Genomic DNA, 14,877 nt, shown 5'->3' on the forward strand with positions numbered 1-14,877 from the left:
GGTGAATGTATCATCTCTCCAAAAAGCAGGTAATAAATACAGTACTAAGCCTGAGTTTCACCTCTACCATCTTTAACAGAGAGTACGTGGCATGGGTGATGTTCCTGTAAAAAACATTATTGCTTTGTTACTCTGGCTTCAGATTCAGCATTTTTTCTTTTGCTATCTATGATATTGTGTAGCTTCAAACTTCTGCACAACCAGTGCCTTTTACGGATTTTATTTTAACAAAAATTTAAGAGACATGGGTTTCATGAACTGAGGCTGAGGTTTTAACTGTATATCCAGCGCACTCAGATCAGCAACATGGCCAGGAAAATTCTTAGTACTCACCGGGGAGCCAAAATTGTGACCAACTTCATGAGCAAAGGTTATGTGAGAGACTTTTGGCGGCACGTGGGAGGCGTAGTTCTGAACAGTGATGATTCCAGTGTTCAAGGACTTCTTTTTTCCATCTGAATACAGCTTGCTCTTTTCACAAATACCCCCTGAGCTACCTGCAAAATGTAATAATGTTTTTTTTTAAAAGATAAACTTAATGATTACACCCTTTAAAAAAATCTTTTAGCAAGTAACGAGTCAAGTGTCTTTCTTTTTTTGAGATGCCTGTGAGAACCAGCAAGTGTAAGATATCCAGCCAGCAAATCCAACACAAAATTCAGAGACTACAATGCAATCCCTGTCCCCCAAATCCAACCAGAATTTCATGTGCATGAAAATTATTTTTAAATGGATAGCTGCATCGTCAGTTTTATTCCAATCTTTCCAATGCAATGTAAAAAAAAATAAAACAGACATCCACATTTTTGATTCACAGGTCCTAGTTCCTCATATTTTTTTCTTGTCACATGTCGAAATTATTGAAACTTTATGTGTCAGATTTCTTCCAAGAATTCTGCTATATTAATTTAGGGAGGAACTTTACAGCTCAACCGAGAGCCCTGGGATGCGGAGAAGTCTTATTCTGGAATGCCAACGCTCTGCTCATGCACGTTTGGGTTTGGAGAAAAAGGATTTTCCTCAGCTTTCACAAATCCTGTTAGTGCTGCTGCTACAGAGGTTTTACGAAGGGGAGAACTTCATTTGGAGAAAGGGGGGGTCACCACAAGGTCATTCTTAAAGAACATCAACAAAAAGGAATTCTGAAAAACAAACTTATCTGTTTATTTTATGCAAGCCCTGCTCATAACTCAGCTGGGAGATAGCTCAGCCTTTATGATTCACTGAAAGTCCCCACACCCTTACAATTTGCCATGCACAGCACATTAATCTGCCTTATAAAAGGAAATACGGTAAACCTTCAAAATGGCTATTTCCAACAACTGTAAGTAATCACCACCTGGATTCTGTAGAACACAGTCGTCCTTTGGTGACAAATGAGTTAAGACCCGCCTTTAACACAGTCACAGCAAAAGACAAATGCTTAAAACAGCAGATTTCTTTTTTTTTTTATGGTGGCATTCTTTAAACCTTATCTCAAACTTGTAAAAGAGAAACCTGGTTTCTGAGTGTATTGCTGTTATCTTTCCCCAAAGTCAGGGGACCAAGGCAGTTTGGATTTCAAAGACCAACTGAGCAAGCGAGAGTGATGAAAACACTTGGGAGCCTGTCACTGGAATAGCACTGTCTTCACACAAAGAACTCTGATAGTCCTAAAGGGGGCGTGGGGAGGGGGGTCCTGGCAAAATGAAAACAACTTTTCAGAGGCTTTACTACTGCTGCACAATGAGACAATCTCCTAAACATTGGCCTTCAAAGCAAGATATAAGCTGGGAATGCTCAGGTGTACCTTTTAGAAGATGCATCTCTCCCGAGATAAAATACAAATACAAACTACTATGACACACTGTAATTCTACTTCATTACTTCAGTTCACTGAACCCTGAGCACAGGCTACACTGCCTGCGGCTCTCCAGTAATCATTAAGGTATTAATGGTAATTAATCAACACTAATAGAAAGGTCAAAGCTTCATTCCAGTCCCTGGTGCACTGGTCATTCTTAACCCAGTGTAGTGAATGTAAAACTACAAGATTTTCCAGCTAAAATATCAGCTGGAAGAGACTGAATTGTTTAACTTAAAAAAAAAATCTAATGTGCTTTTACTGACAGCTTTTGGAAAGAAGAGACGTTGTGGTTTTCACTAAAGCATTCAGAGTATTTGGTCTTAATATCCATTTTTGTCTTCCATGAATGCCTTCTCTTACAATAATGAGTGTTATTTCAAATATTATCATGATTACTCCAACCAGATGAGACCGTGAATCCTCAACAAAGGTTCGTCAGGATTTGTCCCCCTCTTTTGCAAATTACTGGCCAGCCTGCTGTCTTAAATTGAGAACAGAATACAAACAAAAGCAAATGATACATCTGTCCAGCCTAAAACTGGGACCAAAGTGAGTCTTTGGTTAAAACTGATGCGAGCAAGGTTTGGGCTTGAAAACAATGTGCATTTAAACACATTACAAGCAGCCTTTGTGAGCCTCCTGCATTAAACACCGATAAAACACTCAATTTTCTTCAAATTACCGGAGGTAATTCAAAGTCAAGCAGCCCTGGAAGAGTCCTGCATTAACGCCTTTTAGAATGCAGCACACGCCAAAACCCATGCTGACTACAGACATTGTACGACTTCAAACTGAAGGTAGTTGTACAGCACGAAAGCAGACATTTGATATGAATTATTCACTCAGCTTGAGTGTTTTCAAAGGCAGTGCATCTGAGCCAAAAAGCGCCTTTACAGCACATTTGGTCTGTGGCTGCATTGACTCCTCTCCCTTTTTTAGTATGCTTGTTTCGATATTGACCCATAGTAACCCATCTTCCTGGCTAGGTAGTTTTAAAGGAGATCTGTGCCAGAGCTGCAATAGCATTTTGGACTAATATCAGATCAGGGTTAGGTTCCTCACTTCCACATAAAAGTTACAGCTGTTCAATAGTTAAAACTAACTGAGATTAAGTGCATGGTATTTTAAATTGTTCTGTAGTCACAGAATAGTCAGTAGCTATATTACCCTGCAACTCACAACTGGCAGCCCACTGAAGCTCAGCAGGTGTGAGCCTGGCCAGTACTTGGATGGGAGACCTCCTGGGAAAGCTAAGGTTGCTGCTATCAATGGGACCAGTTGGTGGCACTCACCCTGCGGTCTGTGGTGGTGGTCCTAATGCCCCAGTATAGCGGATGGGGATAATATACTGTAAAACAAAGGCGTAAAACAGAGGTCCTAACTCATGGTCAGTCAAAATCCGAGGATGTTTCTTAAAAAGAGTATGGGCGTTACCCCGGCATCCTGGCCAAATTTCCCATTGGCCTTTACCAATCGTGGCCTCGTAATAAACCCCATCTCTGAACTGGCTTCATCACTCTGTTCTCCTCCCCACTGATAGCTGGTGTGTGGTGAGAGTACTGGCGCACTATGGCTGCTGTTGCATCATCCAGGTGGGGCTGCACATTGGTGGTGGTGGAGGGGAGTCCCCATTACCTGTAAAGCGCTTTGAGTGGAGTGTCCAGAAAAACGCTATAAGTGTAAGGAATTGTAAAACAAATTAAATGTTTGTTTTGAGAGTTTGTGAATGAAAACTTGATCAGAAACAAGCATAGACAGAAGTACTTGTTAAACTAAAATGTTAGAGCATTTTTGTGACCATAACACTAAAGCTTGTACAATACTAGCTCATAGATGAAGCAGCATTTACAGAGTAGGGGAAGGGGCTTTCTGATTATGGATTGAAGGAATAACGTTATTAAAATTAATATTTACACACAAGCAGAACATAGCAAAACGTGTTCATTGAGGAGGTGTGACCATATCTTAAAGTGGAATTAAGTAAGAAAACAATTTTTCTTTACAAAACAGAGTTCAAAACAAAACAAAACGGCAATAAAATCCCCTATAGTAGGGGTTAACATTTGTGTTCTAATTCACAGGCTCGTAACGATCCTGAAATTCAGATAGTGTGCGCTATCGAAGCTACCGGAATTCATTTCTGTTTTGATGTATTCCAGAAATTGCTGGGAAGCTTTACTGAAGCACAGACATATTTTGCATGTAGGCAGTACAGCAGAAGTGTGCAGCAAAGGTATTGGAACTTAGCCTTGCAATTGTAGTTACAGGTTTGCTGCCTTTTTCATCCTAAGAACCAACAGAGTTTTTTTTATAACAAAAGCCCTAAATGTTTTGCCGTTTTGCAACAAAAGCAATGTCCATTTTTTGATGGACAAGCTAACTCATATGAACCATGGAAAACAAAGTAACACTAAGCCAGGCATTGAAATAGGATCAAAACGGACAGTCCAAACAGGGAGGTTTGATTAAAAATCATTAAAAGAATTAACACAATACCATTTTTAATTAATTGCATACTATAGCTGTGATTAATTGACAACTTACAAAAACCAAAGAAATGCCGGTTGACAGACGTCTTTCTAACATGTAATAGGTTTATTCCATGCTGAAAAGAGAAGAAAGAAAACAGAACCTTTCGGCCGTGGAGCCTTCTTCGGGTGTGAGAAAGACAGAAAGCAAAGGTAATGTAGCGGGAGAACAAAGGCTGAGAGAGAGGAGGAGCGAGAGGTGGGAGCAGGGGACAGAAAGAGTGGCCAATCAGGAGGTGTGAAGTCAGGATAGTTGAAGAGAGGTGTGAAATGAAACCTACAATAAATAGAGAGAATTTAGAAGAAAAGTAGTCTGTCCTTAAGAGAAGGGGGAAGGTGTGATCCTAGCTGCAGGATAATTTTGGTTTCTGTAGTCTTTCTGATGTATGAGTTTTATAAAACCGTCTTTGAGAACACAGACGGAGAGATTAGAGTGGTAATGGCCGTCAGAGGTGAAATGAGAAAGAATGGGCTTGGAGAGATCTTTAATGTCATGTCTTTATAACATGACACGCTTCACTACATCTGTGTCGCACCTGACATTTCATTAGTATAAAAGCTCCACAATGGGTATCACAGGGCATAACCAAAATTCAAATACAAATCACCACTGAAAAGCCAGCAAGAACAGCTGTAAGGCTTGCTATACGTCTTCAGGAAGACACAAATAGCCACAGCTTGTGAAATGGGCAGCAACTGGATGCAACAACTAAGAATCCAGAACCCACCCATAGTAGCTCCAGCCAGGTTAATCTGGAAAGGGCGAGCAGGGCAGAGTGTATTATTGCAAATGAAAGATTTACAGCACGCATATCAAGCAGTCAAAATTTAATAGAAATTGTGAATCTTTTTAAATGAAATTGCAAAAAAAATTGTCTGTCCTTGCAGATCTTACCAGTGAAACTAGGGAAAGAGAATATCTTTAACACTACTAATTGAATCAGATCATATTGAGTGGGCAATGGAATGGGTTCACTAGTGCAGCTGCACAGTGCCAGACTGGGAGGCAGCGATTTGGACAAGCCCTGCGATATCAAGACGAGCAGGTCAAACCTGGACACAGGTCGACTAAAACCTCTAATGCTATCTGCAAAAAAACCCGAAAAAAACACATGATCCAGAACTGCCGTAAAAAAGACAACTGAAGCCTTAACTGATTTAAGAAATTGCTTCATTGGTATATTTGCATTTTGTTCCTAGTCACAAGTCTGGAATTCCCCCCCACTTACAAAACACAAGGGTTAAAGCTCCAACATGCTTGAGAGCTGGGAACAAACAGTTCAAATTCATTTTTATTATTAAGTCCATGAAGGTCTGGTTGTGTGACTAAGGACTCAGCTGGAACACAAACCCACAGGTGTGTGGATCACCAGGACCAGGATTGAGAACCACTGTCTTAGAGTGAAGGTTTATGCATTTCATTTTCTTTAAAAAAAAAACATGCAAAAAATCCAATTTCCTATACACTGCTTTATGACACAGCAATAGTAAAGTCTATTCTCGTGTATTCTACTGCAGGTTGATGTCATGGCCAGGTCCCCATGTTTTACCTGAGGGGGCGCCGACCCAGGCCAAGCCCAGAACCCCGTCGTCGAAGTCTCTGTCGGTGAAGACGTACGCCAGGCAGTAATCGTCATGGTTCTGCTCCGAGTTCAGCTCCAGGAACTTCTCCACTCCGATGTTGGCAAAGCGGAAGGGGTTGGACTTGTCTCTCTCGGCTTCCGTGGTGTTGATCTGGAGACGCCAAGAAAAAGAAATCAAGCAAGCGAAGAGAAATTAGAAAAAACAGAAATAAACTCCAGCCAAGCAGAGTCCAGTGAGTTGGAATCGCTCAGTCTTCCTATGGGCCTAAAGGATGTACCTAACAGCTTCATACCCGATTCATTGGAAGCTAGACAGCCTTCTGAGCAAAAAATCAACAGATAAGGACACAAGCAGCTGTGGAAGATTTTCATTGACCTTTCACTGACCTCGACAGAATGCCAACTGGGCAGAGGAGTGCGGAAGATCCAAACACTTACTTTAATCCTTTTCACCATGAAGCTGATGTTCCGGATTCCTTGGAAGTCTGTGGTCTGGTAGATAGAGTCGATGGCTTTGACATGGCTGGAGATCTGGACGGAAATTAGAACAAACCAAAAAAAAAAATGCTTCTAAAGGACTTGTTTCATGCGAGAGCCATTACACATTTTCTTCCTAGAGAATCTAGGCAATGCTAGGGCAAACTGTGTTTCTGATGCTATGCAAGCATTAAAACAAAGTAAACAGAGCTACACTCAGAAAGTACAGAAACTACTCACAAAGTCTGCAAAACACACTGATCACAGCTTTTTATCCAAAACGGATCTCACTACATTTCAGCAAGTAGCAGCCAACGGCAACATTTCTGCAAGATTGCGAGTAACAGTAACAGCAAGGATTCACGGTGCTGGGTGTACCACATTGCACCATCTCTAGCAAACCATTTGCTGCAACAGTTTTTTCTTTAAGTAACCAAAACCTACATTTTTTTTTTTAGCAAACTGCTTCTTCATGAGGTGTCAGTTCCAACAAATGAAGACACGATTCCTCAAGGCAAACAAATGACTAAGAGGTAAAAAAAAATCTAAAAATAAACCCGAAACGATTTTACAGAAGAGGCCTAAAATGACACATTAGCATATTTTTTTTTTTTAAGGGGACTTGACTATAATGTTTTAAAGAGGTAAAGAAACGGAAGACTAGAGTGACAAATTCTTTAGTACTTTTGCTCTTAATTGTCATTCTGTGTTGTTGGCACCTCTTTTATCTATACTGGTGAAAACATAAACAGCACTTCTGGAATTTATAGTTTAACATATTTAGACATATTTGACCTTCACCTAGTCCTCAACATGTCACACAAATATACTGAATACTGGCCGATTTTTAAAAATTATGACAAGGTAGAATTTTTGTGTGTTGTCAAATGAGGTTAGTTCTATCTACTATTAAGGTTTGGTGAGGACTAGGTGAAGGTCAGATACAGTAGGTTAAACCACAAAATCCTAAGGTGGTGTATTTACGGTTTAATAGGCATTATGGTAAAACAGTAGTGGTAAGACATCTCCAGATGCTTGTTGCATATCAATTTTAATTTAAATGATGTCTAAAATATTGAAAAAATAGTTTCTGTTACAAATTTAAAAAAAAGGAGCTGTACAATATTTTAGCAATAATGAAAGTTGTTTTTTTACTCTCAAACCAATATCCCTGGTGTGTCAGTTTCCTATAAACACTCATAAATCATCTGGAAAATGTTACAAATAATCTGGCAGACAGCCTGTGTTCTGAAGAGTCAAACAAATGTTTGAATTCTATGAGCTTCTTTCCACTTTGTTATAAATAGAACTCTGTTAACAGCTCTAATGATCCTCCACTCCACTCCCTAACACACACACAATTAACAGGACTGCCAGCGTGATGCAAGTGCAGAAATTATCAAAATTATCTGGCAAGCCCACTTACTGTAGCTTTAAATGGTTGTCTCCTCCCTATTTCAACACTGAAGCACCACAATCCTGGAGTAAGAATTTCCATGGTTTCAAAACTCTAGTTAATCCCTTTTTCACAATTCCAGCTGACGTCTTCTCAGCTGTTTCACAAACCCTCCTTTGCCCGTCATCTTCAAGTTTTTAAACTAGTCGGAGCAATCCTGAACTATCGCATTAGTATACTGAAAAATATTTTCCTTGTTGTGAGATTCCCAGTTTCTGAAACACAGAGTCTACCTATGAGTCACGTGTGTGACTGAACCAGACACCTGAGCTATTACAGGTGATTACAGGTATGCCCTACCTGTGCGATCACAGCTTTTGAAACAGAAATCTGAGCCATTACAGCTATGCCCTACCTGTGCGATCACAGTTTTTGAAACAGAAATCTGAGCTATTACAGATGATTACAGGTATACCCTACCTGTGCGATCACAGTTTCTGAAACAGAAATCTGAGCTATTACAGGTGATTACAGGTATGCCCTTCCTGTGCGATCACAGCTTCTGAAACCGAAATCTGAGCTATTACAGGTGATTACAAGTATGCCCTACCTGTGCGATCACAGCTTCTGAAACAGAAATCTGAGCTATTACAGGTGATTACAGGTATGCCCTTACCTGTGCGATCACAGCTTCGCGGGTGCCGTAGTACTTGTAAAAGAGGTGGTCAGTCTGGATGAACAGCTGGCAGGTGTTCTTGTCTGCCCCGGCAGCTCTGCGTGACCTCAGGAGGACAGGTCCACTGGATTGCCCCTCCTCCTCCTCCTCAATGTGGTCATCCTACAAGGGCATCCCAGGGAACATGGACAAGTCCGTGAGTTCACGGACGAAATGACTCGTTTTAAAAGTCATAATAAGCCTCGTTATGAAATGCGCCTCCTTTGCCTTGCTCAGTCAGGCAACTGTTACTCCTGCAGTACAGTGCATAGAAGCCCACAACCCTTGCTGGCCTGAATTTTTGTTTTGCATATTGTAGGCCACTTATTCACATTTGACCCTTCTTCTGGCATAAATTCAAACACCATCAGCCCATAAAGAATTCTAAAATCAGCACAACGCCTACCTCTCACCAGCTCCTTTAGCATACGCAAAATGAACGATGTATTTTGATTTGTCTTTCCCCCAGTAGGCTATCTAAACCCCTTGATGAAAGTGGATATTGAAGGGGACAGTGATACTGCTGTTGTGAGTGGAGACAGAGTGCTCCTTCCCCCTCTAAATACAGGTGCAAAAATCAGCAGATCAAATCGCATATTTAAATTGAAAACTCAATTCAGAAAAACATTTGCATTTCAGGAAAAAAACTACAGGAGAAACTACTACGTGCAGTGCAGTCTAACCACAATCTGCTATTGTTTTTTTTTGTTTTTATCAAAGATAAAAGTCATTTTATTGTCTTATACAGAACAGTAAATCATTTGCAACATCTGGTTGTTGTGTGTGCACTTAAGTGTTTGCCTTGATTACCTAATGACGACTGAAGTGATAGTTTCATCACTACTTTTGTGCCTGAAATCCCAGGATGAACACAGAAAAGTGAAAAGTTTCTGACATATCATCTTCCCATTGTTTATGGTTCACTTCAGCGTCCGGCCTATTTCTGCTTAGAGCTGAGGCCATCTGTCAAACTGCTGCAATGGTAATGGACACCCTCAGAAAACCCAGAGGGGATCATCTGCTCTTGCTCTATACAATTAAATCACTGTGGCAGCAGTATTGACCAACACCACAACAAAGACCAGGAGAATTTGCGCACACAATACACACCTTAAAACAGGCTTAGCCTGGGGCACTCGAGTGTATTCAATTGATAGTTTAACAATGAGGTAAGCAAAAACAATAAAAAGATGTTTTAATATAACTCAAAGCTGGATGTAATGCTGTGTGCAAGAGCAGATGTGTGGTGAGTTCATGAACCTCACCTGCACAAATTTGTGCTCCTTGATTTTTTTTTATAAATCAGCCCCTTGAAGATCTGGTTTAAGAACTGCTTTTTTGTAATCTCTTGTGAATAGTGTTACTGCAGGAGACCTCATTCTGTGAGAAAGTGGTTTCAGTCCAGGCGCATATGAGGAAGAAATTCTGCCACTCGGAGGTTGGAGTACATAACACACAACCTGTATGAAGCAAGTCTTGCAAGAATCATTCTGTCCCAGGATCTGATTAAAAAAAAATAATCTGGAAGTATTTTTAGCTAAAATATTTTTCCTCTTGAGTCACAAACATATCTAAAAGCGCAGTTTCACAGTGCATTCCGATAATCTCAATGAGAGTATATTCAACTCCAAGAATGTAGTAAAGTACTGCCCCTCCCTCTCTTTGATATAAACCTACTTGTACTACAAGTGCAAAGAATGTTTTTTTTTAAAAAAAACAATTTCCTACAGATTAGGCAAATTATTTTTGGATCTGCAAACCTATCCTGACATTTCCTGTTGGCACATTATATTTATTATTTAAAAAGGTTTCTGCACTACAGGACCCAGAAATGCACTGGAGAGAATGCGCAAAGTACTGTAACTCTCAGATCACAGATGTGAGCCAATGTCTGGGGTTAAAGAGGGATTTCTTTTAAGAGTGATGCATCTTAAAACCGTCTGTTGCTTACAGACATTTTCTGCTCATACCAGATTGCAGGACCAAGAGGGCTAAGGGGAAAGGCCACATATTGTCCATACTGACCGCTTTGCTGCTTTATAATAACCAACGAGCTTTGAAACCCTGCCAGAACGAGCCACGAGTGCTGTATTTGGGTTCTAAGAACTTGTCTTTGGATAATACTTGAGGTGGTTTTTATAATAGCAAAGATGGAGTATACATGCAGTAGAACAGCACTGCATAATATAATGATGAAATGCTCTCACTAGTACAAGGAGGAGGACTGTTCCTGCAGTCCCCACCACGGTGGTCTGTGTGGAAAGAGCAGTGCTGCTGACCGCGAGTCGGACCCTACAGGTTCAGCAGAGGGGATTTTATAACGGTCAGCTGGGTATGTGTGGCCACTTGAACCCTGAGGGGCAGTGCTCACCTTGGGGGTCTTCTCCACTGCGGACGCCTGGTACTTCTTCATCCTCTCGAAGACCGTGTGGTCGGCGCAGCCCCCCTCGGCGCCGTACTTGTGCGGGTAGTCTACGAAAGAGAGAGAGGAGAGAGCCTGTTCAGTGAGGGAAAGCACCACTTTGAAACAGGAGTGAGAGAAGCCCATCTCTTGTCCTGCCAGAGCCGCAGTGTCGCATCCCTCTGATGAGGCCAGATCTCCCCCTAGTCGAGTCGGCTCACGCCGCTCTTTCACGCCCTGTGGCTCAGAATCGTCTCCTGAGCCTCACGCAAACGCTTCAAATACAAGACATATTAAACTGGTTAATTCACAGTGTATTTTTTAGAAGATGCTGGGAGGCTCTGCAAACACTATAGAAGCTACAAAGGTAATTTCAGAAGAATTTAGACAAAATTTAAGAGTGGACAAATACCTGGCAGGTGACATGTAATGCAGGCAAGAGCAGAGACACACAATGAATGGCAACGCAATGGGAAACCTTGAACACGCTTTCAGATAATAAAAAAAGAATTTACACAGGGTAAACTGGGTGGTATTTGTACACATTTTCACCTTCTACACAATATGAGGAAGCAAAAAAAATTGATGAGTATAGATGAGTATATATAGTTAGCAGTATAGTACAGTATGTGAATGTAAATCAGGCAAAGATCAATTAAAAACGATAAAATGCACTAGTCTATACATGAAGTACTACAAATTGTATACTATTTTGGTCACCATGTCATAGAACAATACTTCCTCTGTAAAATCATGGAATCACTCCAGAGAAGATCAATAAGATACATTCACAGGCTCAATGTCCTGCACTGATGGGCTGAGGGAGCTGAATCCTGTTCTTGCACAGAGAAGACTATGCATTGATTTGAGTGCTCAAGACCCTAAAAGGCACTGACAGCTTTAACGCAGGGGTCTCCAGAATCAATAGTCAAATAGAAACCTGAGGTCAAATCAGAAAAAACGAGGATTTTAAAGTACATCTGAAATTGAGAAAAACGAGCAGTTTCTTTTTTTACAGAAAGGACTGTGGGAGTCTAGAACAGGCTGCCCAGCCATGCTGCTGAAACTAACAACCGGGCTGAAATGGCTGGATGACATTCTTGGATCAATTAGCTACTAGCAACCAAACAAGCTAGATGAGCCGAATGACCCCCCCTTGGGTGTAGCCTTTTTATGTTCCTACAAGCTGATTTAGCAGCGGGCCTGCTGTGATAACCCACTGCTAAGCAGATTCACATGAGGCTCACTGCTCACTTTGGACAGTTTCCTTGTAGAAGAAATACTGATGGTCTACACAGCATAAGTGAGACGGTTCACCTGCATTTTAATAATTAATAATTGCTTACACTTATATAGCACTTTTCTGGACACTCCACTCAAAGTGCTTTACAGGTAATGGGGACTCCCCTCCTCCACCACCAATGTGCAGGCCCACCTAGTACATTAGTACTAGACAGAGTACATAGTGCGCCAGTACGCTCACCACACACCAGCTGTCAGTGGGGAGGAGAACAGAGTGATGAAGCAACTTCAGAGATGGGGATTATTGGAAAAGGCCAATAGGAATTTTGGCCAGATGGCCAGGGTAACACCCATACTCTTTTCAAGAATCCCTCGGGATTTTTAATGACTACAGTATAGTGTTCCCATCACTATACTGGGGCATTAGGGAACCACACAGATTGCTGGGTGAGCGCCCCCTACTGGTCTCTCATCCAGGTACTGACCAGGCTCACACCTGCTTAGCTTGAGTGGGCTGCCAGTAGTGAGTGAGGGTGATATGGCTGCTGGCCAGCTTTAATAAAAGAAGGCAGTCACACCCATGCCACGATAAACTCAAAACAGTGTTCCTATGAAGCACAGCACAATCACATTTGCTAGAGACATTTCTAAAATGCTCAACACAAGAAAAAATTCCCAGTTCTTTTCAATTAACCTATACACCATCCTCAATAAAGACAGACTAAGCAGGATAGTGAAGCTAAATTACTGGACAACAGCTACAGCTCTCAGAAATCCAAGTCAAACAAGCAGTGCGAAACGCAGATGACCACCCCATTTCACGGTGAATTTGAGCTCCTTCCATCTATGTGTTGATTTAAAGTGCCTAGATTCAAATACAATAAAACTGAGTTTAATCTGGACAAGTGACTATATATTTTACTTCATATATTTATTTTTTCTTTCTCGTCATTCATATATGTTCCTTATTTGTTAATGGGATCACGTCATGTCAAACCCATTGTGTATTGTGTTGCGTCTATTACCTGCCTGCAAAGGAACCCCCCCCCCCCCATCTTGGGCAATAAAAGGAAGTATTATCATCATGATACTCTGTATCAGAAAGGAAAAATGTAATTTCCACCAGGTTAGACAACTAGACAACACATTCATTCACATGTTCAGTCAACTGGAGTAGGAGACTTTCCACCTGATGTGGCTGAGATTTAAGGTTATACTCCCAGCTTGCTTCCACAGAACTTCTTAAATGATGCCAAGTTCAATAGCAACAGTTCAGCCGTCTCAAATGCCTGCAAGAGGCCATGTCTCGGAGCTTCAGAATCTAGACTCACTATAGGAAATAAATACTTGCCATGTTTCTTTAAAGTGCGGTAGCCAGGCTAGGCTGGAGAAGAATGAAAATCTAGTACAAGGAGGGACACAGCCAGGCAGCTCTCATCACGGTAGAGACCTCAGACTGAGAAAACAGCTGCGCATCTTTCAGCGATTTAAATGCAGATGTGTGAAGATGGGTGCTTGGGCGGATCTGGGCGTTGATGGGTCTTGTATGTAAAACGCACCCCTCAAGTACATGACAGTGACATGCAGCATATAAGATCTTCAAGGGCCCTGTGGCCTCTTAGGAGATCCAAATAAAAACATAATGCTTGTACACATACCATATCACCTGGGTCGAACCATCTAGTTTGCGGGTGATGGGGTGCCTATTAGAGGAACGCCAGGACAGAGTCTGACGTTCTGCATGTGTACCGCAGTAAGCACACAACTGAAGAGAGCTGGGGTTCATCCTTCTACTCAACTTTTGCAAAAAATATTAATGGACAGTGTTATACAGATGATACTATGAGTGGCAATTTGCTGAGATTCCATGAGTTTTCATCAGTTTGCATAATTAAATGTGTGGCTCCATATTTTAACTTTTTCTCATCTTCTCTTTGCTTTTCGTTTCTTTAAAGAAAATTCTCTATACCCAAAAACTAATATGTGCCTTTACCAAGAAGCAAGATGGCTTCAACAAAATCTTATTAACTTCTAAAGCCCGCACCTGAAATTGATTCTTTACCTTCTCATGTAATGGCTTCTAAAGCAAGATGTGATGATTTTTTATCCTCTTTAACCTGGCAGAACAAAAAGGCAGCTGCTTATAGCCGCGCTCAGATGACAGTGCTAATTTCTCTAATCCACACCGACCTGCGAGGAAACTGTAACTCAGATTTCTTTCTGTTTCTGTGTGAACATGCACAACAATAAAACAGGTTAACTGAACGATAATATCCCCATACTAGATCTTCATGTGTCCCTACAGACTTAGCTACCCAGACAATGAAAAACTGCTGTGGTACCTACTGTAAGTCACAGAGAATTAAAAATAGGATAAAAGGGGGTAAATTAACTACCTAGCATTATCAAGTCCTTCACAGTATACTTACGAGTTTTCCACAATGCTTTCAGTTCAGCATATGTAGGCTTAAAAAAGCAAAGCATCGAGATTTGATAAAGAAATATCAAAGATATGCCGTCTTTTTTGACACTATGTCTAATAACACCAGATCTTTCCCTCTTTAGGCAGAAGCACCTTGGTTTGAATTAAACATCGCACCAAGAGCGTGCGGACAAAGTCAACCCACTGCTTCAATACCAACACAACTGCAGGAATGATGAAAGCAGCAAGGGGCCAATCCCAGGAACT

The 14,877-nt window shown here is 41.2% G+C and overlaps 1 protein-coding gene across 2 annotated transcripts in view; it reads right to left on the reverse strand.

Moving 5' to 3' along the window:
- adam10a (ADAM metallopeptidase domain 10a) overlaps positions 1-14,877 on the reverse strand; it is a 93,737-nt gene that overhangs the window by 8,926 nt on the left and 69,934 nt on the right. For both annotated transcript variants that reach the window (XM_088640979.1, XM_088640980.1), the window contains exons 5-9: positions 10,917-11,017; positions 8,507-8,668; positions 6,396-6,488; positions 5,925-6,108; positions 334-497 (exon numbers count right to left, since the gene is read on the reverse strand). In XM_088640979.1, coding sequence (XP_088497105.1) covers positions 334-497; positions 5,925-6,108; positions 6,396-6,488; positions 8,507-8,668; positions 10,917-11,017 — 704 coding nt within the window. The remainder of the gene's footprint in view (positions 1-333; positions 498-5,924; positions 6,109-6,395; positions 6,489-8,506; positions 8,669-10,916; positions 11,018-14,877) is intronic.

Source organism: Lepisosteus platostomus, chromosome 7 (genome assembly GCF_059453375.1).
Source record: "Lepisosteus platostomus isolate fLepPlt1 chromosome 7, fLepPlt1.hap1, whole genome shotgun sequence".
In the NCBI taxonomy this organism is placed as follows: domain Eukaryota; kingdom Metazoa; phylum Chordata; class Actinopteri; order Semionotiformes; family Lepisosteidae; genus Lepisosteus; species Lepisosteus platostomus.